Source organism: Tachysurus fulvidraco, chromosome 24 (genome assembly GCF_022655615.1).
Source record: "Tachysurus fulvidraco isolate hzauxx_2018 chromosome 24, HZAU_PFXX_2.0, whole genome shotgun sequence".
NCBI lineage: Eukaryota > Metazoa > Chordata > Actinopteri > Siluriformes > Bagridae > Tachysurus > Tachysurus fulvidraco.
In genome coordinates this window covers 11,506,869-11,532,489 of record NC_062541.1, presented here as the reverse complement: position 1 = coordinate 11,532,489, position 25,621 = coordinate 11,506,869, and the positions used below count along the sequence as shown (strand labels likewise).

Here is a 25,621-nt window from a genome sequence, read left to right as displayed (position 1 = left end):
CACACAGTAATGTAATATAAACTATTTATATATCAGTTATAAAATGCAATATGACCAGATGAATCTAGCTATTGGTCCAGTACACTGTACTGTTAAGTACCTTAATCATATACAGCTAAGGAAACTCACCACATATGTTCTGTGCAGCATTTAAAATTAGAACTGTTTGTTCTATAGCACTGTATTACAGATACACTAGAGTCTAGATATTCCAGTACATAAAAGTTGGCATTAAGTGCATCAAGAAATAAAATCACCAATATAAACAATGCATTTATTGATTAGAAAATAAAATGTCCCTTTTTAGAAAAAGTCTAGAAAAAAAATCTGTTTGTGATAAAATGAGGTTTATGTAATATCAAAGGACAGCCCTTTAATTATGAATATGCAGCCCTAAATACAGTAGATAATCTGCATCACTTGTAGACAAGGGGACTGTTTTTGCTCATTTGCAGTATTAATACTCAAAGTAAAAAAGTTTACAGTGACACTTTGGCTGGTCTTTAAAACAGTCCAGCAATCAAAGCAGACAGAATTAGACATGGCTACAATAGAAATTATTACAATAGGAGACACATTTTAAGGTGAACTTAAAGATGTTCTTAGGATTTTTTGCACATCAGATAAATGACTGATACACGTGCTGAAAGTAACGTTAGTATCACTAACTTGCGTTTATCACTTCAGCACGTGTTCCAATGTTTATGCAGTAGTGTGTGAAAACCTTTGCCATTTCAGCCAACTTTAAGAAATTATTATAAACGGCAAAATAATCTTAAATAGAGGATAAACTCATAACATTTGAACCCAAAAATTCTGTTTCATCATCAGTGACTGAGAGAACGAGGCTAAGGCAACGTATGTAAAATGAACAGAACAGTCAAGAAACACTTGAAGATGATCAATAAGCTACTAAGCAAATGTTATTTTCTTATTCAAAATCAAAGATCATTCAGAGCAGTGGGTTGTGAAAATGTTCGGCATAAAAACAACCTGAAGATTTTTAAGATATCAGTTTGTCATTTCTGCATCTTCAAATCCATGGAAAGTGTCTGGATCACTATCTTTCTCAAAGATTTTCTTCAAAGCTTGGGGATTTGATGGTGAAGACAAGCTCGGAGAAAGTACAGATGACATGCTGCCTTTGTCTTCAGCCTTTGGTTCATCATATTCTTCTTCCTGAATTGTGCTCACCATGAGAGCTTCAGTCAGATTCTGCACCAACTCAGGAAATCCTCCTGGTGCTAACTCTGAATTAGAGTTCAACACTGTCTCAAAAGAGCGCTGAAGAAATTCTGGCCTTTCTGCTAGGACATCCAGCATTTCAAGAAGCCAAGCTGACAACAAAAGGGCTAGGTCAGCAGGCACAGCACCAATCAGGTCTTGTGGAGCTTCAGTCACATGCTGGCTCCATCGAGCTTGCAGGAACTCTCGTAGCACCAGACCAACACAGGCCTCTAGAGGCTGCACACGACAGGAGCATGCGTGAGGGATGATGCCTGGCACAGTGTTTGCATTGTTGAGCAATACTAGGAAACTGTGACTTAGGTGACCCCGATATGGATCCATAACCAGCAACCCCATGCTTCCAGAGTTTGGCTTCACATGCCGACGCCACACTTTGTCAAACCATAGCTGGAGTCTTTCTTCATCAGAAAAGCCCTCCGGTTTAGCCTCCAAGATGATGTCTGGCAAGGTCGGTGCATCCGGGCTTAGAGGCTCTCCTCTAAGAAATACTATGGTAGGTAAGATAGTGCCGTCAGCTAGAGAGGCGAGTAAAATATCTATAAGCGGTTCTTTGTCACCAACCAACTTAAAGGCGGACATCAAGGAAGAAGAATCGGCTGAGGCAGGATCAAGCTGCTCCATGTCTATAAAAATGGAAAGCTCATCCATAGCAGCAATGGCTGACAGACCCAAGCAATGTGAACTGACTTGCTTATTTATAACAGAGGTAAAATTGTGCATACGTTCCTGAACCTTATGGGGTAGCAGTCGCTGAGATGTGGCTAATGACTGCAGAGATAAATCATGGTTGATCAGGAAGTCCACAGCCCAGCCATAAGAGATGCCTGGCCCACCATCAGCGCTCATGAACTGTTTAGCTTTGGAAAAAAGATTAATTTCATCTACAGGAAGCTGCTGCTCACGCTGACACAGCACCCACTCAGCTAACCGATCACTTGCACGAGGAATTAACCCTGCTCTGCTCTTCGGTGGCCCAAGCTGAAGCTGACGCTTGAGTAGCAAGGATTGGACTTCCTCTGGCTGAATATCAAACTGGCTGGCTGCCTGAGGAACGCCAAAGCACAGGGCGTAGAGTATAACCTTGAGCTGTGCGATAGTAAAAGTTCCTCCGGGTTTAGCTCCAGCTTGAGTGTTAGCTTCACTGTCAAGTGCTATTTTCTCTGGTGTTAAATCTTTTGGCTGCGTCCCACAATTCTCGTCAGGCACAGTGCTTTCAACTACAGGTTGTACTTCAGAGGGAATAGATGGGGTGTGTGCAGAGCTATCAGGGGGGTTTATGCACCCCCTGGGAAGGGGCACGGGATTCGTGGCTTGTGGAAGGGAATTCTGATCCACTTGAATTTCTTCCTTCTGTAATGCAGTTCCACAGTTGAGCCACTGGCCCTTCCGAATTGCATCACTTGGTATGAAGACATATCTAGAAGAAGAAGAAGAAAAAAAAAAACGTTAGAGCATGTAAAACTACTAAACATGGTAACATTAACATTAGAAACATTAGGCCCCCCTTGTAAATTAATGCAATTTCAATTTAGGGTGCAACAATGTGATCAAAATGATCAAAATGAAGTGATGTTCAACAATTGCTTGCGCAAAATAGAGCCTTAATCATAAAGCCTCAGTTATAATGCTTCTCATTGTAATGAAGTCGTTTTGTGACATTTCACTGAAAATGTTTCTTAAAAAAAAAAAAAGCTTATTTAGAGCTAAGCTACAATGTAGAACCTTTTAAAGAGAATCAATACACATCTATGAAAAGTTTCTCTATCTTTATTCTGCTTATTTCAACAATTTCACTAGTGCTGTTTCTATTGCATCATTATTCTTTATGATCTATGCTCTAAAAGACGAATCAAATTACCTTTTATAGCCACCGGAAAACCCCTCTGAAAATAAAAAAAAATAAAAAAGCAGATTAACAAAAATCACAGATTTGTCATCAATTACACGCAAAGATTCATCACTCTGAACGAGTGACCTACTGACGAGCTCAATCAACTGTGTGGGGTAATGTGCCAGACGCTCTGCATTCAGAAACCCTGTTTAATTCAAACCATGTTTTACTGTAACATCATGTTTGTGTCAGAGTATAAATAGTTAGTTCAACTTGTTTCTGGGTTTTCAATCACAAAATCTGTATTTTACAAGAAATACAATGTTAGGATCTAAAAGCTTAATAGGACGTCCCTCGGTCCATCCAACCCTGTGATTTATCCTTAAGCAATCTTTAGAATGTAGTTTGTTACACTATATAATAAACACATGCATGATCATACATATACAATAGCTAACAGACATTTCAGTCATATTTTCTGCTCTATATCCACTCTACTTTGACAAAGATGCATTCATGGATGTTTTTTGTTCAATCCGAGTCGGTTTATTAACACGTTATTTGGCTAAAACTAAACACAGCTACTAGCTGCATTCTTGTTTCCTATTAATTAAATTTTATCTGAAAGATCAAGTAGATGTTACACGAGTTGATATGAGGGATAGTTATTTTCCTTGCTTGACATTCTCACCATTGAATTTGTAGTGGCTGAAGGTGTGGCTTGGATTCCTAGCCAGATGTTTAGCCATCATGTCCCCAATCTCAGTGGAATACTCACAGGTACTGCAGCATAGGTTACCCAACCTTCCAAAAAAACATAATCATAACATCATCAAACACTGCTGCTGCACTGAATCCAGTACACAGCAGAGACTAAAAATAGAAATAAAAAATAATCAGGTCACTTACCTCGGACAGGGCTTGTACAAGTTCAGGTATTTAGTAAGAGTTTTGCGAGGAACATGATAACTGCAAGAATCGACATTAAATATTAGTAAAGCTTCTGCAGCAAGGTCTAATGACACTTTTACGCATATAACTGCTATCGTTTTTTCCCACTCACACACACATACCTGATCATGTGGTTAGCATATGCTCTGGAGCAGCAGGTGCTATAACGGCACAAGGAGCAGTGCACAAATGTGGGGAAATGAGAGGAAAAATCTGGAATCTCAAAGTTACATTCGATGCAGAACCAAGTTCTGGAAGACTCACTGGAAGCAGAAGACAGAGGTGGTGATAAGAACATTGTGTCCTTTTGTAAATATTGTCCTTACAGCTTAAACATTCCCCATTTGAACATTTCAGTGGGCACTTTATCAGGTCTGTGACCATACGGTGTTGCCTGTAGATCAGAGGTGGACAAATCGCCAGTTGCTTATTTTAAATTTAACGTTTAATTTCTAGTCTGCCATTTCTTAATTGCTCTTAATAAAATGAGTGTATGTTTAAATGTAACAAATACAACAGAGTCATGGCAGAGCAACACACGGCTCCATTACACACAGTCTTTTTTACAGATTACAACCTTTTTTCTTCCTGTCAATATGCACAGATTTGGGAACGATTATGAACCTGAGCAAATTATACAACAACGTAGTGTCCGAACTGTCACACTAAAAATAAAGCTCAACACGGCAGGCTGTGCCATTAAAGGCATTCTCAAGAAAGAATGAAAACTAGAACTACACAAAATCTTCCTCTCCTAGAGGATATGAGCATGAAATATTTCAGGGTTAAATTATAACCGGTAAATTTCCAGGCAACCGAAACATGACACCAGGCAAGCGCTTGAGCTTTCACCTACCTGATGGATTAAATAAGTTTATGATTTGTCCATCCCTGTAGGTACACAATTACTAACCATCTGTTGCTATGTGCAGTTTGTCAGTTCCTGGGTTGCTGATCATCAAACACTTACTTCTAGGTCTACAATTAGTCTGCTACAGACCGTCATGTTTGGATATTTTGATTGGTGACTCAGCAATAACAAAGTAATGTTGATGCTGGTAATCTTGCACTGATCATCACTGCAACAACCACAGTCATGCCACCATCGATAATAAAGTGCTCACTGAATGTCTTCCTTCTGTAAACAATCCTTATTCTACAAAAAAAAAAAAACTAAAACTGAAGCAAAAACTGGTTTATATACGATTATCTAGTAACCCTTGATGACTCTCACTCACTACTGTTTCTGAAACTTGGTCATGACTTCCAACATGCTCTCAACAGGCTTCCTCTTCGTAGGTGTGATTCTCTTGACAACAGTCTGAGGTGCAGGAACTGAGGGTGCAGGAACTGAGGGTGCAGATGAGATTTCACTGCTAGTACCAGGTTGACTGAAATTAGTGTTGTCGTTTACCTTAGTCATAGAATAAGCCCGGATGGTTATCTGAAAGGCAGATAAACAACTGGTATCTAAAATTGACATCTTTAAAACAAACGGCTCGTTATTAACTTTAAAAAGACTCAAACTTTATTAAACTCAATCACCAATACAAGACATTTACTGACATTCTGTAAAAAAGGAGAGAAATGCAATATAGAGGTTAGTACGCTTACCTTAGTACCAGGTTTAAGCCCCAGCAGCTGCACAGGCTTGAGATGAGTCTGGTGAAATAAAAGCTTGTGCTCTGCCTTGTCCTTTGAGTAAAGAAACTGAAGCCGGCACTTGCCACAATGCAACACTGATTTTTTCTGGACACAAAAAGAAAATTGCAATTTTTCTGAATTAGAACACTACAAATACAAGTGACTGGCCTCACTGAATTCCTCTGACTAAATCTACTGAACACGACAGGCTATAATAAGCGGAAATATTTTTTGCTTTTGCATGAATCTAATCCAGAATCTAAAATTTTTTTTTTTTTTTTGGGCAATTTTTAATGCCCAAAACTAAATATTTTCCATTTCAAATCCAGAGAACATTTTCTAGAAGCTACTACTATTTATTTGTTTCATCTGCATCTAATTAATATGTAATAAGTAAGACATAGAAATCAGAAATGTGACCACGAAAACATTTGATCTGTAAAGCGTCCTTTTTCCATAGCCTAAAGAAGCCCTGCCCCCCTAGCAGACATTACAATAACAGTATCATTTCTTTCATATAAAAAGAGTAAACACTATATATAAATGAATCGAAATCATTCTATTATCCCCTTATGAGTAATTAATAACACTGATGTTGGAATTATTTTAACTGGTTATAATAATAATAGCCTGAGCTGACAGGGTTGCCTGTGAAAGGGTTGAACCACAACTACACTTTTAACCTAGTCGACTTATTACAGTTACAGAAAACAATCAGCACTTCAATGGTAAAAATTCCACATCAGTCTCTACGGTATTTTTATGACTTGCCGCATTTAAACATAAACTTTACTGTTTCACCCAACATTAAAGGCCAACACAGGTCCAGAATAAAGAGCCATGTAGTGACAGTTATTTAGTTATTTATCTCTTGCTTGGCTGAAACTGATTGTACCCCAATAATCACCAATCAGGACAGATCATTGTTATCTCTACTTCATGCCAGTACTAGTTACCTGGTGTTTGTTGTAGTGGAGCTGGTAGCTGTTGCAAGACTTGAACACTTTGAGGCAGTACGGGCACAGAAGATTGCTGGTGTCCTTGTGGAGCTCACGGAAATGAAGTATTACATCGTAGTAGAAAGAAGAACGGAAATTGCAAACCTAAATAATAAAATAACACTCGCTACATTTCTGCGTGAATGCCATTTCGATTCATTTTGTTAACATTCTGGGGTCTCATTTATAAAGCGTGCGTACGCACAAAACGGGGCTGGAAATGTGTGTACGCCAGTTTTCGCGCAAAGGTTGTGATCTATAAAAAACAAACTTGACGGGAAAATGTGCGCACCTATAAGCAAACTTTGAGACGTGCGTACGCACTTTCTGGAGACAAAGGGAATTGGCGACACAGATGGTGAGGTCGTGAACTGAAGTTAGATTGTAGAAAATTCATGTGAGAAGAACGATTATAAGAATTAATGACATTTAATTTTACATTTCATACGTTATATCCTCATTATCATGAAGATTAAATCCAACAGTGTTATTTGTGCCGATTGTTTTAGGCTATATACATCTAGTAAAATCCAAACGTAATTCAAAATGTATTAAAAATAATAATAATAATAATAATCAGCGCTACTCCGTCCAGGGTGTATCCTGCCTTGATGCCCAATGACACCTGAGGATCGGCACAGGCTCCCCATGACCCGAGTAGTTCGGATAAGCGGTAGAAGATGAATGAATGAATAATCAGCGCTGCCTTACAGTCACAATCGCTACTCATCATCGGTCCTATTACGGTGTTCATTACAAAACCGTCATGAAGAAGCATGTGTTCACTATAACATTTTCGTCTTAAATTTTCGCCCACAAATGAATTCTGTGATTTTGTCAAGGTGTTAACGATCAGTCTAATTGCTAGAAACATATACATCCTCTGGTGACCAGGGTATGTAATGCTTCATGATGGCACTGCTGGCACTGTTGGACGATTACGCCAATGGGAGAATAAGGAGAGAACGAGTTTCAGGGACCATGATGATTTCCTGGCCCATTATGATGACTGGCTAATAAGCCGATTTAGATTCCCTAGTGCTATTCGCTGTGCTCTTAGATATACGTGTTGAATTGGGTCCAGTATTAGAGAGGGCAACACGCCGGAACCATGCCATCCCAGTCCAAATACAAGTCCTCACCACTCTGGGGTTCTTGGCAACCGGCTGTTTCCAGCGGGAATTGGCAGACAGGTAAATTATTTATATAAAAAAAACTATAAGTAATCCTCAACTTTGTGTCTAAAACCTTTTTGTATATGAAATAATTCTATTGGAATCTATCGTCTCACCCTATAGGTCTGGTATATCACAGCCATCCGAGTGCCATAATATCTGTCGTTTTGAATGGTATACTTTATATGGGTAGTCGGTACATCAGGTTCCCCTACACTGTGCGAGAACAGGCCGAAATTAAAATGAAATTTTGCAGCAATGTCTGGTTAAATGTAATCGGCGCAATTGACTGCGCTCATGGTAGAAAATGTAACAATTTTAATATAATTATAACAATGTTGCTTTTAATATAATTATGACCTGCAGGCGACAGTGGCTACCCCCTGAGACTCTGACTCCTCACCCCATTTTTAAAACACACGGAGCGCAGAGGAAACTCATTATAACGAGGTCCACTCTCGTGCCCGCACAGTGATTTGCATTGACTATTTATGGTTAAAAATGGGTGTGTACAGGGCGGGATTTGAGGCTGGTTCACGTAAGCACATCTGCAGGTGATCTGTGATTTATAAAGGGAACATTGCTTACAGGTGTGCGTACACACGGTTTTATAAATCGGAATTTTTTTTGGCGTACGCCATTTTTGGCTTTTGGGTGTACGTAAACTTTTAGTAGGGATCTTACGCACAGATTTATAAATGAGACCCCTGGTCTTAGGATATCAGACTGAAGGGTTACCTGACACACGTAGGGCATTTCACCAGGCTTGTGAAAGTTTTTCATATGATGCAAAAAGAGGGGAGTGTTCTCATAATGCAACTCACAGATCTTGCAAAGTGCTGTAGAGAAAGGAATGAGAACTTGTTAGTGATCTTGGTACAAAAAGCGCCATGCCCAAACTTCTCTGTGTCAAATGACTCACATGCAGACTCTACTTGGCTGTGGACGGCCTCGAGGTGGCACTGCAGGGAGAAGGGTGTGCTAAAGTTGCGGAAGCAGTGCTGGCACATCGTGTGGGATTTCTCATCAGCCCTCTGATACTCCATTTCCATATGGTGCTTCATGTGGTTCATCAGCCTGCAGGGAGGTGATAAAGTTTACTATTATGCACTTTACCACAGTGATGCTGATCTCATTATTCAGAAGGTTTAATGAAATTCAACAACACATTTCTGATGAGACTTAAATCACAGGTTTGTATTAATGTGTTCATTCCATATCTTTTTACAAACCTGTGGTATAAGCAGAAAAAAATACTTCAGGATGTGTTTTATTTCTTACATATTCCCTACAGACCTAACGCAATGTAATGTAATACATTTCTCTCCACCCCAAATCCGAACAGAGCATCTTACTTGATGTTGTTCTTCAGCTTCTTGTCGCAGAGATGGCATTTCATCATAACAGGCACCTGGTTATTTTCTATCAGGACAGGACGTCCAGGGTCCTTCCCGTAGTAGAAGTCTTCCACTAGCATAATAAGCTTGCCGTGCATATCATAGTCACCGGTGCCAGGGATGCGTACACCCTCCGGTATCTCAGATGTAGTGATGTGGTTCAGAGAAGGAGGAGGAGGTGGAGGAGTAGAAGGAAGAGGAGGAGGAGAGTCTACTGGATGTCTACTGCTTGCAGAGGTTGAAGAGGAAGAGGTGGGAATAGTGCTCTTAAACACATTGGATATAGATTGCACTGGGTCACTGGACCGCTTGACCCGCTTGACCCGTTGTCGGGGTTTGGTGGCTAAGGCATGGACACTGTTTATGAGCTCTGGGTTACAGTGCTGAAACGAAAGACAGTGAGGAATTTGTAAAACAGATCGCTCATGATCGTGAGTTTATCTGTTTAAATGTTATCATTTCTTCTAATTACATGCTACAGTCAGCGAAAGGCTAACGTTTTATACATTCTGCTGCTTATGGGAAAGGATGCACATTAAATAAGAGGAGAACAATGAAATTTAACACTTATCATCAAATAAGAGCTTCAACCATGTGTAGAGTGACTGATGCTTCTGCTTCTCATAAATTATAAATATTGTCTCAGACTGAGGTACCGGTGTCTCCTGAACATTACTGGAATTGTATTGGCTTTCTTTTTGCTGCTGAGCATCATATCTAACCGCGTTCATGAGAGAAATATGATATCAAAATAGAGCAAGGTGTGCCTTTTATTATTCAAATGTTCTCACTTGACTTCATGTGGAAAAATAGTTTAAAGAGTACACTAATATTTAATTCAGTGAACAATTACAGGTGCCTCATTTACCCGAGACTTAAATTCCTGTGCGTTTTTTTTTTGTACTTAACTAGCTAATGACTTGTCAAACACACACATATATGATTTAATGAACTGATGGATTCACACTCACTAGTAGGTTAATAAACAAAGTAAAGCGAGTGTAGACACAGTGTGACTTTGTGTGGTTGTGTGTGAGAGGAAACTTACACACATGTAGCCACGAAGCTCATGAACAACTTTATAGGCCACGTTACAGCGAGAACAGGACTGAGGCGCCTTGAAAACATTCTGAAATACTGGAAAATAAAAGCATTCATTTAACATCTGTATTCAATACTTAAGGCACATAAGTAAAACATATTTATTTGTAAAAAAATACATCTATTAATGTAGCTAAATATAAAAATGTTTGAAAGTTTCCATACAGGTTCAGCTCTAATTAGCAAGGTATAATTATGCCTACATAAAGAGGGGAAAAAAAACTAATTAATAGCTGACCTTTGGGGGAAGGAGTAGGAGAAAAAGCAGATTTCTGGACTCGGCCACGGGTCTTTATTGAGGAGACCTGAGTTTGATCAGCAGTAGGAGGAAGCTGTAGTGCTGAAGATGATGTTGTTGGCAGTTCTGAAGATAAAGGTGTGGTAATTATACAATAAACACTGTGGCCAATTTAAAAAAACAACAACAATGTCACGCTATTTAGACTGCTTATTTAGTGTAAAAACAGTGTAACAGTGGTTTGTAAACTGCGGACCATCTATGCAGCAAAAACAGTCATCATTTTAAGCGAGAATCAAAATAACATGATGAAGTAACATTGATGTCAAATTTTCCTCCAACCTACTTAGGTTAAAAAATCTTATTATATGTAATGTTTTATAACATTGCTTTGCACCATAGATGAATATAAAGGCTTTGAGAGCAATACTATACCAGCAACAATACGAAACCTAATAATTTTATAACCTCAGTATTACAGATGTATTGTGATTTACCAGATAAAACGTCAAAACCGGTCAGCTACTAAGGTCCCACATTTGTACAAGAGAGATATACAGTATCTCACAGAAGTAAGTACACCCCTCACATTTTTGTAAATATTTTATTACATATTTTCATGTGACAACACTGAAGAAATGGCACGTTACTACAATGTAAAGTAGTGAGTGTAAAGCTTGTAGAACAGTGTACATTTGCTGTCCCATCAAAATAACTCAACACACAGCCATTAATGTCCAAACCGCTGGCCACAAAAGTGAGTACACCCCTAAGTGAAAATGTCCAAATTGGGCAAATTGTGTGACCCTCTTGGGCATGTAGTTCACCAGAGCGTCACAGTTTGCCACTGGAGTCCTCTTTCACTCTTCCATGACGACATCATAGAGCTGGTGGATGTTAGAGACCTTGCACTTCTCCACCTTCCGTTTGAGGATGAACCACAGACGGTTTAGGTCTGGAGAGATGCTTGGCCAGTCCATCACCTTTACCCTCAGCTTCTTTAGCAAGGCAGTGGTCATCTTGGAGGTGTGTTTGGGGTTGTTATCATGTTGGAATACTGTCCTGCAGCCCAGTCTCCAAACAGGGGGGATCATGCACTGCTTCAGTATGTCACAGTACATGTTGGCATTCATGGTTCCCTCAATGAACTGTAGCTCCCCAGTGCAGGCAGCACTCATGCAGCCCCAGATCATGACACTCCCACCAACATGCTTGACAGTAGGCAAGACACACTAGTCTTTATACTCCTCTCCTGGTTGCCACCACACACATTTGACACCATCTGAACCAAATACGTTTATCTTGGTCTCATCAGACAACAGGACATGGTTCTAGTAATCCATGTCCTTAGTCTGCTTGTCTTCAGCAAACTGCGGGTTTTCTTGAGCATCATCTTTAGAAGAGGCTTCCATCTGGGACGACAGCCATGCAGACCAATTTGATGCAGTGTGCAGGCTGACCTCCCACCCCTGACAGGCTGACCTCCCACCCCTTCAACCTCTGCAGCAATGTTGGCAGCATTCATACATCTATTTCCCAAACACAACCTCTGGATATGACACTGACCACATGCACTCACCTTCTTTTGGTCGACCATGGTGTGTTCTGAGTGGAACCTATCCTGTTAAACCACTGTATGGTCTTGGCCACCGTGCTGCAGCTCAGTTTCAGGGTCTTGGCTTGATCCTCTTATAGCCTACACCATCTTTATGTAGAGCAACAATTCCTTTTTCAGATTCTCTTTGCCATGAGGTGCCATGTTGACCAGTATGAGAGAGTGAGACGATAACACCAAATTAAACCCATTCACACCTGAGACCTTAGATAGGTTTAGATATTAATAGCTGTGTGTGGAGTTATTTTGAGGGAACAGCAAAAGTACACTGTTATATACAAGCTGTACACTCACTACTTTACATTGTATTAACGTGTCATTTCTTTAGTGTTGTCACATGAAAAGATATAGTAAAATATTTACAAAAACTTACTTCTGTGAGATACTGTATGTGGGACCTGTGTGGTTTTTTAGGCTTATTATTTCAAGCAACCTGTTTCAAAAACTGCTGAAGGGCAAATGTTTCTCTATTATTAGAGAAATCAATTATCTCGATCAGTATAAGCCATAATGGGAATTTTTAAAAATTCCCACCAATTCAAGCCTTACAGCTTTATCTGTGAATTACAGGACCCCAAATACGCCTCCCAGGAGCTCAAAAACAGTGTTTTAAAATATATTTTTCCCCTGATTCAATAAATAAAAAGTTTATTGTCAATATTTTGGACAAGATTAAATTTCCTGTTCCCCATTATCCCCTAAACCATGTTTATTTACAAATGGCATTACTGAGCCAAACAAACTGTTAAAATTTGTATAGATAATTAAATACAATAAATCACTAGTTATGACGTTCATAGCTAGTAAGTGTTAGATGATACCTGAGGCAGCTGAAGAGGTGTGAGGAAGACTGTTGGGGTGTGAGGTGCTTACAGCAGGCATCCCACTGGAAGTTACTGTGGTGACAGTTAAAGCAGATGGACTCTGGATGATCTGAACAGCTGCTGGTTGTAGTGTGCTTAATGGAGATGCAAGCTGAGGAGAGATTAACGAGCCTGTCTGATCTGGGGAAAAAATTATTAATTCATTAAGGCATGTCACATCAGATAACGGGAATAAAGTTAATACAAAAATGAACAAGACTAAAAACATCCTGACAAAGCTCTAAAGACAAGCAGCATGTAAAATAGCTTTTTCCTCTGAATATTATGATCTATCTTAATAATAGATCAAATATTTTAGTGGGCATCATGGCACTATTTGTTCCCACTACATGGGTTTGAAGCATGAATTTGGTTGAACTAAAGGTCACCATCTTGACTAATCTGGGGCTGCCAAAAACAGGCACAGTCGAGCTGTTGTTTGGACTGTGTGTCCACGTCATGAAGGTCTCGACAACTGACTGAGCCACTATTTGTTAGCTGATATTTGGTAATCCATAATGTAAATCAAATGAATGTGATTATAATGAACTAACAACGTGCCAACTGAAATTATACTGGTCAAAACTTACACTCAACACAAGCTATTTTTGAGAGGGGGAGAGAATTACTGTATTCTATGATTTTCATCTGGTTTAAAAGCAGTACTTTGTGTGTTGGCTAAGTCCTTATTGTAAATAAATTGTTGATATTTACAGTGCCTTGCGAAATTATTCGGCCCCCTTGAACTTTGCGACCTTTTGCCACATTTCAGGCTTCAAACATAATGATATGAAACTGTAAACTGTAATTTTTTGTGAAGAACCAACAACAAGTGGGACACAATCATGAAGTGGAACGAAATTTATTGGACATTTCAAACTTTTTTAACAAATCAAAAACTGAAAAATTGGACGTGCAAAATTATTCGGCCTGCTTAAGTTAATACTTTGTAGCGCCACCTTTTGCTGCGATTACAGCTGTAAGTCGCTTGGGGTATGTCTCTATCAGTTTTGCACATCGAGAGACTGAAATTTTTGCCCATTCCTCCTTGCAGAACAGCTCGAGCTCAGTGAGGTTGGATGGAGAGCATTTGTGAACAGCAGTTTTCAGTTCTTTCCACAGATTCTCGATTCGATTTAGGTCTAGACATTGACTTGGCCATTCTAACACCTGGATATGGTTATTTTTGAACCATTCCATTGTAGATTTTGCTTTATGTTTTGGATCATTGTCTTGTTGGAAGACAAATCTCCGTCCCAGTCTCAGGTCTTTTGCAGACCCCATCAGGTTTTCTTCCAGAATGGTCCTGTATTTGGCTCCATCCATCCATCTTCCCTGTCCCTGCTGAAGAAAAGCAGGCCCAAACCATGATGCTGCCACCACCATGTTTGACAGTGGGGATTGTGCGTTCAGGGTGATGAGCTGTGTTGCTTTTACGCCAAACATAACGTTTTGCATTGTTGCCAAAAAGTTCAATTTTGGTTTCATCTGACCAGAGCACCTTCTTCCACATGTTTGGTGTGTCTCCCAGGTGGCTTGTGGCAAACTTTAAACAAAATGGCTTTCTTCTTGCCACTCTTCCATAAAGGCCAGATTTGTGCAGTATACGACTGATTGTTGTCCTATGGACAGAGTCTCCCACCTCAGCTGTAGATCTCTGCAGTTCATCCAGAGTGATCATGGTCCTCTTGGCTGCATCTCTGATCAGTCTTCTCCTTGTATGAGCTGAAAGTTTAGAGGGACGGCCAGGTCTTGGTAGATTTGCAGTGGTCTGATACTTCTTCCCTTTCAATATTATCGCTTGCACAGTGCTCCTTGGGATGTTTAAAGCTTGGGAAATCTTTTTGTATCCAAATCCGGCTTTAAACTTCTCCACAACAGTATCTCGGACTTGCCTGGTGTGTTCCTTGTTCTTCATAATGCTCTCTGTGCTTTAAACGGACCTCTGAGACAATCACAGTGCAGGTGCATTTATACGGAGACTTGATTACACACAGGTGTATTCTATTTATCCTCATTAGTCATTTAGGTCAACATTGGATCATTCAGAGATCCTCACTGAACTTCTGGAGAGAGTTTTCTGCACTAAAGTAAAGGGGCCGAATAATTTTACACGCCCAATTTTTCAGTTTTTGATTTGTTAAAAAAGTTGAAATATCCAATAAATTTCATTCCACTTCATGATTGTGTCCCACATGTTGTTGATTATTCAAAAAATTTTTTTATATTTTTATGTTTGAAGCCTGAATTGTGGCAAAAGCTAGCAAAGTTCAAAGGGGCCGAATACTTTCGCAAGGCACTGTAGCTAGTTTTAGCAGCCTTCGTTTATGCCGCAACTTTGTGCACTCATGTTGGTTGCTAGTTATACCATCAATAACAAGTTAGCTTAAACATAAGTAAGGTACCAAAAAAGAACTCTCCACTGAGGGTCTGATACAACAGTTTACGTTTCTTTGTAAAAGAATGTTCATGAGGCTTAAATATGTACAAAACCATCAATCCCTTATCAACCATTTACAGAATGACTTCAAATAAAATTATTTATCATAAAGATTTTTGCGGGAGATATAAAGGTCAATAACTTGTAAAAACAACAGATCACTATCCCCAAAAATTATTTGTAACTATACAGTATGTAATTTAACTTTTGTTAAAAGTAAAATAAAAAAAGTAAATACTTCTTATTTATTAAAGTTTGAAAACTTTAACCACTAGAAGCATCAAATCCTTTTCACCTCTCTAATGACATACAACCATATACTATACAGTCAGTGACAGTGAGAAGAGAAATTTTAAGCCATACTAGGAGTCAGAAAAGTTACAGCTTGGCCTGTAGGCAGGATGTAACCAACTGGGGTGGCAATGCTCTTCTGGCTGTCTGAAGATGGCTAGAAATAAACATGGCAAAGAACATAATAAAGAAGAAATACCAACTTAAATAGAAATACCATATTTAATTACTCTGAAATGAGCAATTTCTTAGTAGTATAGTTGCAGACCATCAAAAATCTCAATTGATACTAATACAGAAATTCAAGTACCATCACAAAATGTAATTTCTTTAACAGATACATTTACAATGTTGATATAGAAAACAAAAAAGTCCAAGATGCAATTGAACAATAATGAGTGAAAAAAAAAACACCAGGAAAAAAATCAGCAAACCTTTGGAACAATGTAGATTTGTTGCCCCTTGCCTCCTGCAGCAATCTGAATAGGCTGAAAAACACCAGCCAGTAAAGACTGTGGTACAACAGAACCTAAAGAGAACAGCACCATTTAAACTTTAAACCAACATTCATACACCAACATAGACTTTAAAACATTTGCATGCATCTCAAATTTCACTGGCTTTGCTTATAAAAGCATGATTTCATGAAAAAATCCAACAGATTTCGAACAGCATAAACTACAATTAAATCGAATTAACCACTGAATAAAACATTTTTCCTGCAATAAAGTTTTATTTTGTGGGTTTATACAAATATTCATTACTACTACTGTATGCATGCTTATATTCTAACACCAGTACAATGTCAAACTCATAGCATATTATCATGAAAGCAGCCGTTATAAAATGAATTAAAATGAGGCCATAAAATCTGTGAACATCATCAATTCCCAGGCAGTGGTGTGGCCTTCAACTGATGCGCAATTGATATTAAGGTGTGCCCCAGAATTCAACAACCATCAACAGACCATGGATTCATGGACACCAAATTCTGACCCTACTCTCTGAAATGTTAAGACATCAGAAGCATTTGTCCAGTTTCAATGAGCCTGTGCTCACTGTGGCCTCTGCATCATGTTTTTAGCTGACAGGAGTGAAACCAGAGGTGGTCTTCCGTGGTTGTTTGCCTTCCACCCCAAGATTTAAAATATGCATTCTGAGATACTTTTTCTGTTTGCCACGTAATAATATGATAATTTAAATTACCACAACCTTCCTATTAACTCAAACCAGTCTGTCCGTTCCCTTCTGACCTCTCTCTTTAGCAAGGATTTCCACCAGTAGAACTGCCAATCAATGGAGAGCTTTGTTTTGCATAATTCTGTATTAAGGTTAGAATTTTGTTAAAGATGTAGTGTACTGTTTGGCACCAACAACCATACCAAAGACACTACAGACAAAATTTTGACCCATGCTTATGTCTGATGTGAACATGTAAAACTTCTAACTGAACTCCTGATACCTTGAACTGTGGCCACATAATTGGCTGGTTGGATAACTGCACGAATGAGCAGACGTACCGGTGAGTGGAATCTTAAATACAATACATTTCTACAACATACATAAACGTGTTATTGACCAAACTGCTTACTCAGCATTTATTTCTTTGGAATCTTACCAGAAACAATTGGCACAAGTGTTGGCTTGATGGCAGAAGACTGCACAGTGGGAGCAGGAGACACAGAGGACGCCGGTGAAGATACTGCATGTCCGTTAAGCACTGGAGAGATTTTAACATTAAACAACGTAAATGAAGATGGCGACGCTGAAGACGGTTTATTTGAAAAGTCAATGGATTACATATTCAAGTTTTTTCCACACACATTACATCACTCCTCCAATCAGTTCTCTACCCAGCAATAAAATTATTCTTACCGTGATTTATGTTCTCTGTCTGATTTGTCTCATCTTTGGTACTTTGACATGGTGCAAGTTCCTCCTCATCACATTGCATGTAAAATTCTGACTCCGACATGTTCCATAAAAACTGTAAAGCATTTTAAGATATTTATAAGACATGAAACAGTAACTGCAAAACAAAATATAAATATAGTCCAATAGACCAACAGTAGTCCAATAGTCCAACACTAGTCTAATTAGAGTTAAAAAAAACAAGTGTAACAAAAATTTAATATCTAGCCCCAGGTCAGCTAGTCTAGTTTCCAAAACATGAAGCAACTTGGCTTCTCTATCAGCTTATTAAATCATATACATTTATGTAAATTACTTAACTGAGGCATCTCAACGAACAAGAGGCTTGTTATACAGAGTTAAAGACATGTGGTCAGAAAGACAAGTGTAAAAAAAGGTGTCTCTCTTTAGTATTCACAAGGCTAATCAATAATAGTAATGTGAAAGACAAGAAAGGGAACAACTGTGAATTAGCTAATTTAGCCATAAAATAACCAGTAAAATATTAAAATGCTAAAGTTGTTGTCACCATTCAATGATTGAAATTTGATTACTGGGACCATTGTAAATAAGCCATTTTATGTAACTGCACCGTTACTGATACTGATACACTGGTCATAAGTTTCACTGACACACATTATATGGCCAGACGTTTGTGAACACCTGACCATAATGCTACCATGTCATTCCTTTTTCCCAATTCATCTGAGAATTATTTCCTCTAGACAATGGAGCCTGGCTGTGATTTGTGTTCATTCAACCACAAGAGCAATAGTAGGATCAGGTACAGATCTTCACTGTGAGTTGAGTTCAGTTCACTCCAGTTCAGCGTAAACATTTTCAGTGCAGTTTAAAGTCAGGACTTAAATCCTTTGGCTCCGAATCGCGTTGCGCACAGGTGCACTGTCACAAATTCTTAGTTCCTGTGACAAGAAAATGTAAAGCTACAGCATACAAAGACAATACAGACAATTCCAGCTGCAATTCCAACTTTGTGGCAACATATTCAAGAAGAACCACATGAGAATATGATGGTCAGGTGTCCAAAAATACTTTTTGCCCATATACTGCATTACTAACTTCTACCCCGGGATGACAACTGTGTTTTAAAGCAAAAATAAAGAATTTACTTCTAACTTTGTTTAACTACTTAAACATCTGCTTTGGCAGAAGTGAGTTCAGGTAAAGTTAGTTAACTGTTAAACATTAGACTAGTTTAATGTAATTCTGTTTATATCTACTCTAACAATAAATACATTATAAATAAATTATATATATATAATATGTATGTTTAATAATATTTATATATAAATTATTAACTAACTAATAATAATGCCTTATATATAATTATTTGTATATAAATAATAATTATATGTAATAATTAAAGTAAATAATAATTATATGAAATAATTAAAGTACAATGAAACTATTTTTGTATCTAAGTTTGTTCTGATTTTTCTGTTTACAGTTAATATCTCTGTTTAAATGACATTTAAATGTTTGCCTTTGCCCGATCGTATGATTGATGGTGGATCGTCGTGTTGAGTTTAAAATCTTTGTATTTAAAAGTAGTTTTTAATAATAAATGAGACCCACACTTGACTCCCGATCAGCGCTGCCTCACTTTTCCCCCAGTGTCCGAGGCTAACGTTAGCCACCGAGGCTAACATTAGCCTAACATTAGCCACCGAGGCTAACATTAGCCACCGAGGCTAACTGCATGTGGATCCTCCTCCAGCTGTGTTAGCCGCACCGTTAGCATTAGCAGTGCTGCTGCCTTGGCTACACGAGTTCAACAACTTACAAACAAACGCACGCGACTCATCGCTGTCAATGAAACAAACGAGTAATATCTTACCTCGTACACTTTTTATCGAGCTTGCAAATCGATATAAGACACCAGTTTCCCCGGACAGTTTGTTAGTTCGCGGGCTTTGCCATCAGAAGGAAAAATAATGATCTGAGGTGTGAGGACGTTTTGACTCTTCCAGCTCGCGCGCACTGGTAGGTTGAACAGGGCGTGACGTCACTTCCCCAACCTCTCACAGGCACGCTCATTGGCTGCGATCTTCGGGCTTGGGGCGGGATAATTGTTCGTAGTACAATTCATGAAGTCAAAATGATCAAGTCATCAGAGTATATGTGAATATTCCTGTAACACTTTTAACAGTTTGTGCTGTGACTATGAATGTAAAGTATGAGATTTCACACGCAGAGCAAACGAGCAAACTGTTCTCAGTTCCTAAAACATGAACACTGTCATTAAAGTACATTTGACACTGTAGGCTAACCATATAAAGAGCTCAATAATGTCAATAACACACATAATAATAACATAAAATCACAAACCATATAAAATCCGTGTCAGAATCAACTGCGTGTATCTTCAACTATAGTTAATAAATTGTATTGATAGTAATGACTGGTTAATGTTGTTGAGTTTGTTGCTACTAGTTGTAGCATGCTAAGCAGGAACTAGCTAGTACAGTATTAGCTTGTGCGGCTAACATACAGCAGATAACATCAATCTTAACAAAACAGCTTTGTGCTGTTAGTTACAAATGAACTCGTGCTGTGCTTTGTCCAAAGTACAACATAATTATGTTCATAGCTATTTATAAAAAACTCATGTTTTTCTTGTTAAATTGGGAATCTATGTGACATACCGTGGCTAATCCAGTTCAGCTAACAGATACCTAGCTAGCTTATTATTACTATTTCAAATGTTCAGCCCACAACAAAAATTTTATCCTTTTCATTTTTATGAGCGACTAATATTTCGTTTCGTGTCTGTTATCCAAAAAGTGACATATTTTGGAAATGTTTTGCTCCTCGGATACAGGATTTTGTTTACAATTCTTCTCCTAACTGTTTATTTCAGTTATCCTGAAGTCTCCATTTCTCATTTCTCATATTTAACATCCATAATCATGAATGTGAGGTGTTTTCTTTTCTATCCCCGAACGAAATGCATAATGTCCCGAAGAGTCCAGTACTTAATACATTTTTTTTAGTCATCTGGACTGTATAACTCGTGTTGGTTAATTGATCCATTTTCTGAAATAATCACATATTTTGTAGCTAATTTCCAGTCTGCTAACAAGAAAAGTAATTACAGAATGTTTACATATCTAACTACTGTGTTATATATACACCAAAGCTTTAATTCAGTAGTTCGAATAGCTATAGTTAATTAGGTAGCTAACTAACTAACTAGATAATGACTACACACAATAACGGCATTCTTGACATTAGCAAATATTAGTAAATTTGTGTGGACGGCAACATTTATTTTAGAAGTGTCAACAACAAACATTTTGATGTTTTAAACCAGTTTTGCACTCGAAAACAGCTTAAAACACTGCTTAACCTGTTCTGCTAGGTGTCTTTAATATAAGGGGCCCAGTCAACACTGTATGTTCTTAACACTAACTAATATCTGGAACAAACTAAAATACAGTTTTATCTTCAGTGGTATCCTGTTGTACCCTTTTGGTTCAATGTTAAGCTAATATTCATTATAAGTATGCACCAATGTAATAGTAGTGAATATTGAGACTGATACAGGTCTGAAAAACTGGATGTTATTTCTTTCTGATCCAATAATGCTCTCTATATCATGAATGTGTCTTATATGGACTTGCATCAATGCTGTCTTTTGCATGAAGCTTAAGCAAAGAATGAAAAAAATAATAATTCTCTAGACCTGTACTTTAAAAACACACTACATCTGTTCTGCAAATCTAAGCATCCAAAAAATCTACAATAGCTCTAGTACCAATATGACATTATGATAAAAAGAGCCATGTGAGAGTTATTTCTATTTGTAATATTACTAATAACACTTGATCACACTTTGTTATTGTACATACAATAAAACAATAAAAGATGTTAGCAGAGCAGGTTGAAGCATCACCTCACAACTACAAGGTACCCTGTTTGATTCTGAGCTCAGGTTACTGCCAGTGTGCAGCTTTTCAGGTTCTGCCTTTGTTCTTGTGGGATTTCTTCTGGGTCTTTGGATTTCCCCCACTGTCCAAAACATGTAGGTAGGCATACTGGCCACACTGACCTGCCCTATGTTTGAATGGGCATGAATGAATGAAATGCTTTATGCCCTTCTCCCACCTATTGCCTAGTGTTTCGGAGATGATTGGCTCTTTATCCACTGCAATTAGTGAAGATGAATGAATGGTCTATATAACAAAATAACACTCAGGTGTGGTTGTTGGTGCCAGGGAGCCTGGTATAAAACTCTTGGGATTTTCATGTGTAATTATTTACTGGTGTGGAAAAAACAATAACATCCAGTGTGCAGCAGTTCTGTGGCTAGAACATGCTGATGAGTGAAACCAAACAAGAAAGGCCAGAATGGTTCATTCGACCGAGAGACTATGGTACCTCAGATAACTTCTCTTCCAAAAATTGGACAGTTGAATAGGTTCTTTGCATGGCACTGATACCACATGATTTGCTGATTGGATCAATTCAGTCTGTATACAATGTAGGTTTAACTAATAAAGTGTATTTTGTTAGAATGTATGCAGTACATGTGCCTTGACAGGACCTGATTATATATTATGCATAATTTTAATCAGTATTTCTGCCTTTCAGTATTTTCACTTGCATGACCATGAGCCATGCCACCCAACATGATCTTGGAATAATCTGCTTATAAAACCTTAACCCTGCCCACATGGGAGGTGCTTAGATGTATTTACACTCTGTGCAAGGTTGAAACAATACAGTCACGGCACATATAATGAGTAGACAAGAGCTGGGATATTAACTCTGTTGGATGGCAACACTGAGATCTCCTCTGTACATACGACATGAATCTCTACATCTCTGCTTTTCAGATGTGGGACTACATGAAGCTGAACCATCTGGTTAAATATGGGGCAATAACTGCAGCTACAGTAATTAGTAAGTTAGATATTTATTCTCATGTAACCTTATAATTTGTTGCTGTGTTGAACAGGAAGAGATATATAAAGGATTGACCTAAGAATTCTAAGCTCTATAAGGGTTTATTCAATACTCAAGCTGAATCTTCCATTTTCAGGAGATTATAAGAGTTAATCTGGTGAGGCAGCCTCAGAAAAATTGCTCCATATGGACCTTGTGACTCAGTGTGCAAGAAATTATTCAGCGTACCTGTACTGTAACAAGCCTGTACTGTACAAGTAGTGTTCAAGATGAATCATATGCTAGCAATAACTTCCAGTAAGATTTGAGTAAGTGTGTGATCATGTTATATGAAATACAGGTTTGGCTGTGTTGAGAAAGTGGATTGCAGGTGGAGTTTGCTACAGTTGTGTGCGATTAGATGGCAGGACTGTTCTCATCACTGGTGCCAACACTGGCATTGGAAAAGAGACAGCAAAGGACATGGCTAAGAGAGGTAAAAACATATTTAGTAACCATAGCAACCACAATTGTTATATTTCCATCAAGACAGTTGTGAGAGAGAAATAGAAACTTAGGACAGAAATAGAAACTCAGGTCTCTGATGCCTTTTAGGAGCACGTGTTGTAATGGCTTGTCGAGACCTCTCAAGAGCAGAGAAAGCTGCAGAAGAGATACGCTGCTCCACAGGAAATGGGAACGTTGTGGTACGGCATTTGGACTTGGCCTCCTTATTTTCAGTACGACAGTTTGCACAGGATTACATCTCCACAGAAGACCGATTGGACATACTAATCAACAACGCTGGTGAGATCATTCTACATTCTACATTATATGGTAAAGTACGTTTGTATAATCATGATCCATAAAAAGGGAATTTGTGTGCAAAATGTATTCAAGTATGTGCGTGCAATACACTAAAGCAAACATTTTTAGAAGGGATTTCATTAACATCTTAAACTAAAACTGACCGGTCCACATTTCTATTCTTCAATCTTGTAACTTCAAACTGTTCTCTTTCAATTTCACTATAGCTATTAAGTAATTCATTGGTTGTTACTGAATAATAAGGTGAGACTTTGAAGTGTTCATTAATTAAATTGTTAGCCCCCTACATGGATTTTAAAAGATATATATTGTAAGAATATGTCATTTCCAAGATTGATTGAATACAAACTTATACGAGTGAATAACCACACTCACACACACCTATACACACTATTGCTGTTCTCTGTTAGGAGTGATGATGTGTCCCCACAGTCTAACAGTAGATGGGTATGAAACTCAGTTTGCTGTCAATCATTTGGGCCATTTCCTCCTGACTGTATTACTCCTGGACATGCTGAAGACATCTGCCCCTAGCCGTGTGGTCAATGTATCCAGCATTGCTCATAAAGGGGGTAAGCATTTTTTTTTACATTTTACAATATACAAATGAATTGTGGAAGTTTATTTTGTCCCTCACCAAAATGTAACAGTCCCTTATGTCTAAGAATTCTGCAATTTTAATCTATTTAATTCAGTTATTTATTCTCTAGGAAAGATCCATTTTAATGATCTCAACTTCACCAAAACACCATATGACTCCTTGGTTAGCTACCAACAGAGCAAACTTGCGAACATTCTCTTTACCAGAGAGCTAGCACGTCGGACCAAAGGTTTAAACACACACCTTCTATAATGCATTTTAAATGTGTCTATATATCAGCTTAATAATGTTATTTATTTTAGATTTGAATATAATTTGCTTGGATTGTTTTTGTCCTAATCAGGTTCTGGAGTAACAGTGTACGCACTGCACCCTGGAGTGATCCACACTGAATTGGGCCGGTATGTACAGAGACGCCACTATGTGCTCAGCACCCTTTTATTTATTCCTACCCTCCTCCTGATGAAGACCCCTAAGCAGGGAGCTCAGACCTCTATCTACTGTGCTGTTACTGAGGGGCTAGAAGAATACAGTGGTTGCTATTTTAGGTGGGTTTATGATTATGTCCTGTATATGATAGTGTGATATTTAAAATGTATATAAAGCACAGTGTATATATGAATTGCATTTTATGATCTTATTTAATGATGCTATACATTGAGAGAGCTGTATGATAAAACACTTTATATTACTTTTATATCATATCCGTGCACATGCATCAAGAAATATTTTCTTGCCTTTCTTTTGTATCATTTTAATGTAGTACACAATTTGATATCTGCATATTGAAAAAATGCTAGAAAAATTTACGAATTAATGGTGAGAACATGTGTGTAAATATGAGACTGAAATAAATATGATCACAGTTCTAATATGATTATTGTTTGTCAGTGATTGTCAGTTGAAGGACCCACAACTGGAGGCTAAAGATGACCTTGCTGCAGTCAGACTTTGGGATGTGAGTTGTCAATTGGTAGGCTACAAAGAAGAAGACTGACCCCCAACAAGCTCTGAAGAATCAGAGATCTTCCATCACCATTGAATGCCTGCAGTGTATTTTTGCTGTGTTCTTAACATCAGTTTGCTTAGTCTTCCTACATTTATGAGGAAGTTCCCATGTCTTGTCTGTTCCTATTTTTTAATATTAGTTTAATGTTTACTGTACTATTCATAAAACCCACATAAAACGTTACATATATTTTCAAATGAAACACACCTTTCCTACTATGTTCTGTATAGATTATGAATGAATCTTGCCTGGTGTTAAACAAATGCTTTCCAATAAACATATGTGTATAGATACGTATGCATGCTTACAAATATGTATACATGCTTTGGCTGGATTAAAGCTATTTTAATGGAATTAATACTTTGCTATTTCATGTGAATCAGCGATTGTGTGTGTGTTGTGACTGCAGACTTTTGTGTATATTTACTCACAGATGCATACTACACAACACTGCATACATATTTTTGAGTATGCATACTTATTTTTTGAGTATGCATATTATGCATTCTTTGAGTCAAGAAGAAGCTTTGAGCGTCATTTCAGCCATATATAGCTGTTGCAGTACACAGTGA

General features: G+C 38.1%; 2 protein-coding genes across 4 annotated transcripts; one reads left to right on the top strand and one right to left on the bottom strand.

Annotated features, from left to right (window-relative positions):
- Positions 1–260: 260 nt before the first annotated feature.
- On the bottom strand, positions 261–19,719 carry pogza (pogo transposable element derived with ZNF domain a). Of its 2 annotated transcripts, none has more exons than XM_047808084.1 (19): positions 19,562–19,719; positions 17,668–17,779; positions 17,411–17,512; positions 16,227–16,321; positions 15,865–15,949; positions 13,020–13,202; positions 10,584–10,709; positions 10,293–10,381; positions 9,203–9,627; positions 8,770–8,924; positions 8,586–8,686; positions 6,631–6,777; positions 5,645–5,779; positions 5,269–5,474; positions 4,153–4,293; positions 3,989–4,048; positions 3,771–3,883; positions 3,107–3,131; positions 261–2,665 (listed from the first exon to the last, which is right to left on the bottom strand). In XM_047808084.1, exons 2-19 carry the CDS (start codon positions 17,765–17,767, stop codon positions 1,012–1,014), a joined length of 3,942 nt encoding a protein of 1,313 aa, XP_047664040.1. In that variant the 5' UTR covers positions 17,768–17,779; positions 19,562–19,719; the 3' UTR covers positions 261–1,011. The 2 variants fall into 2 exon arrangements, with proteins under 2 accessions (XP_047664040.1, XP_047664041.1); XM_047808085.1 differs by lacking the exon at positions 19,562–19,719 and adding an exon at positions 19,300–19,493.
- A 2,719-nt stretch (positions 19,720–22,438) lies between these two features.
- Positions 22,439–25,403, top strand: zgc:153441 (retinol-DH_like_SDR_c domain-containing protein). 2 transcript variants are annotated; one of them, XM_047807633.1, is made up of 7 exons: positions 22,439–22,629; positions 22,973–23,107; positions 23,227–23,448; positions 23,850–24,011; positions 24,150–24,269; positions 24,384–24,588; positions 24,932–25,403. In XM_047807633.1, exons 1-7 carry the CDS (start codon positions 22,536–22,538, stop codon positions 25,035–25,037), a joined length of 1,044 nt encoding a protein of 347 aa, XP_047663589.1. In that variant the 5' UTR covers positions 22,439–22,535; the 3' UTR covers positions 25,038–25,403. The 2 variants fall into 2 exon arrangements, with proteins under 2 accessions (XP_047663589.1, XP_027031706.1); XM_027175905.2 differs by having other exon boundaries at positions 22,440–22,629; positions 23,227–23,418.
- Positions 25,404–25,621: the final 218 nt, after the last annotated feature.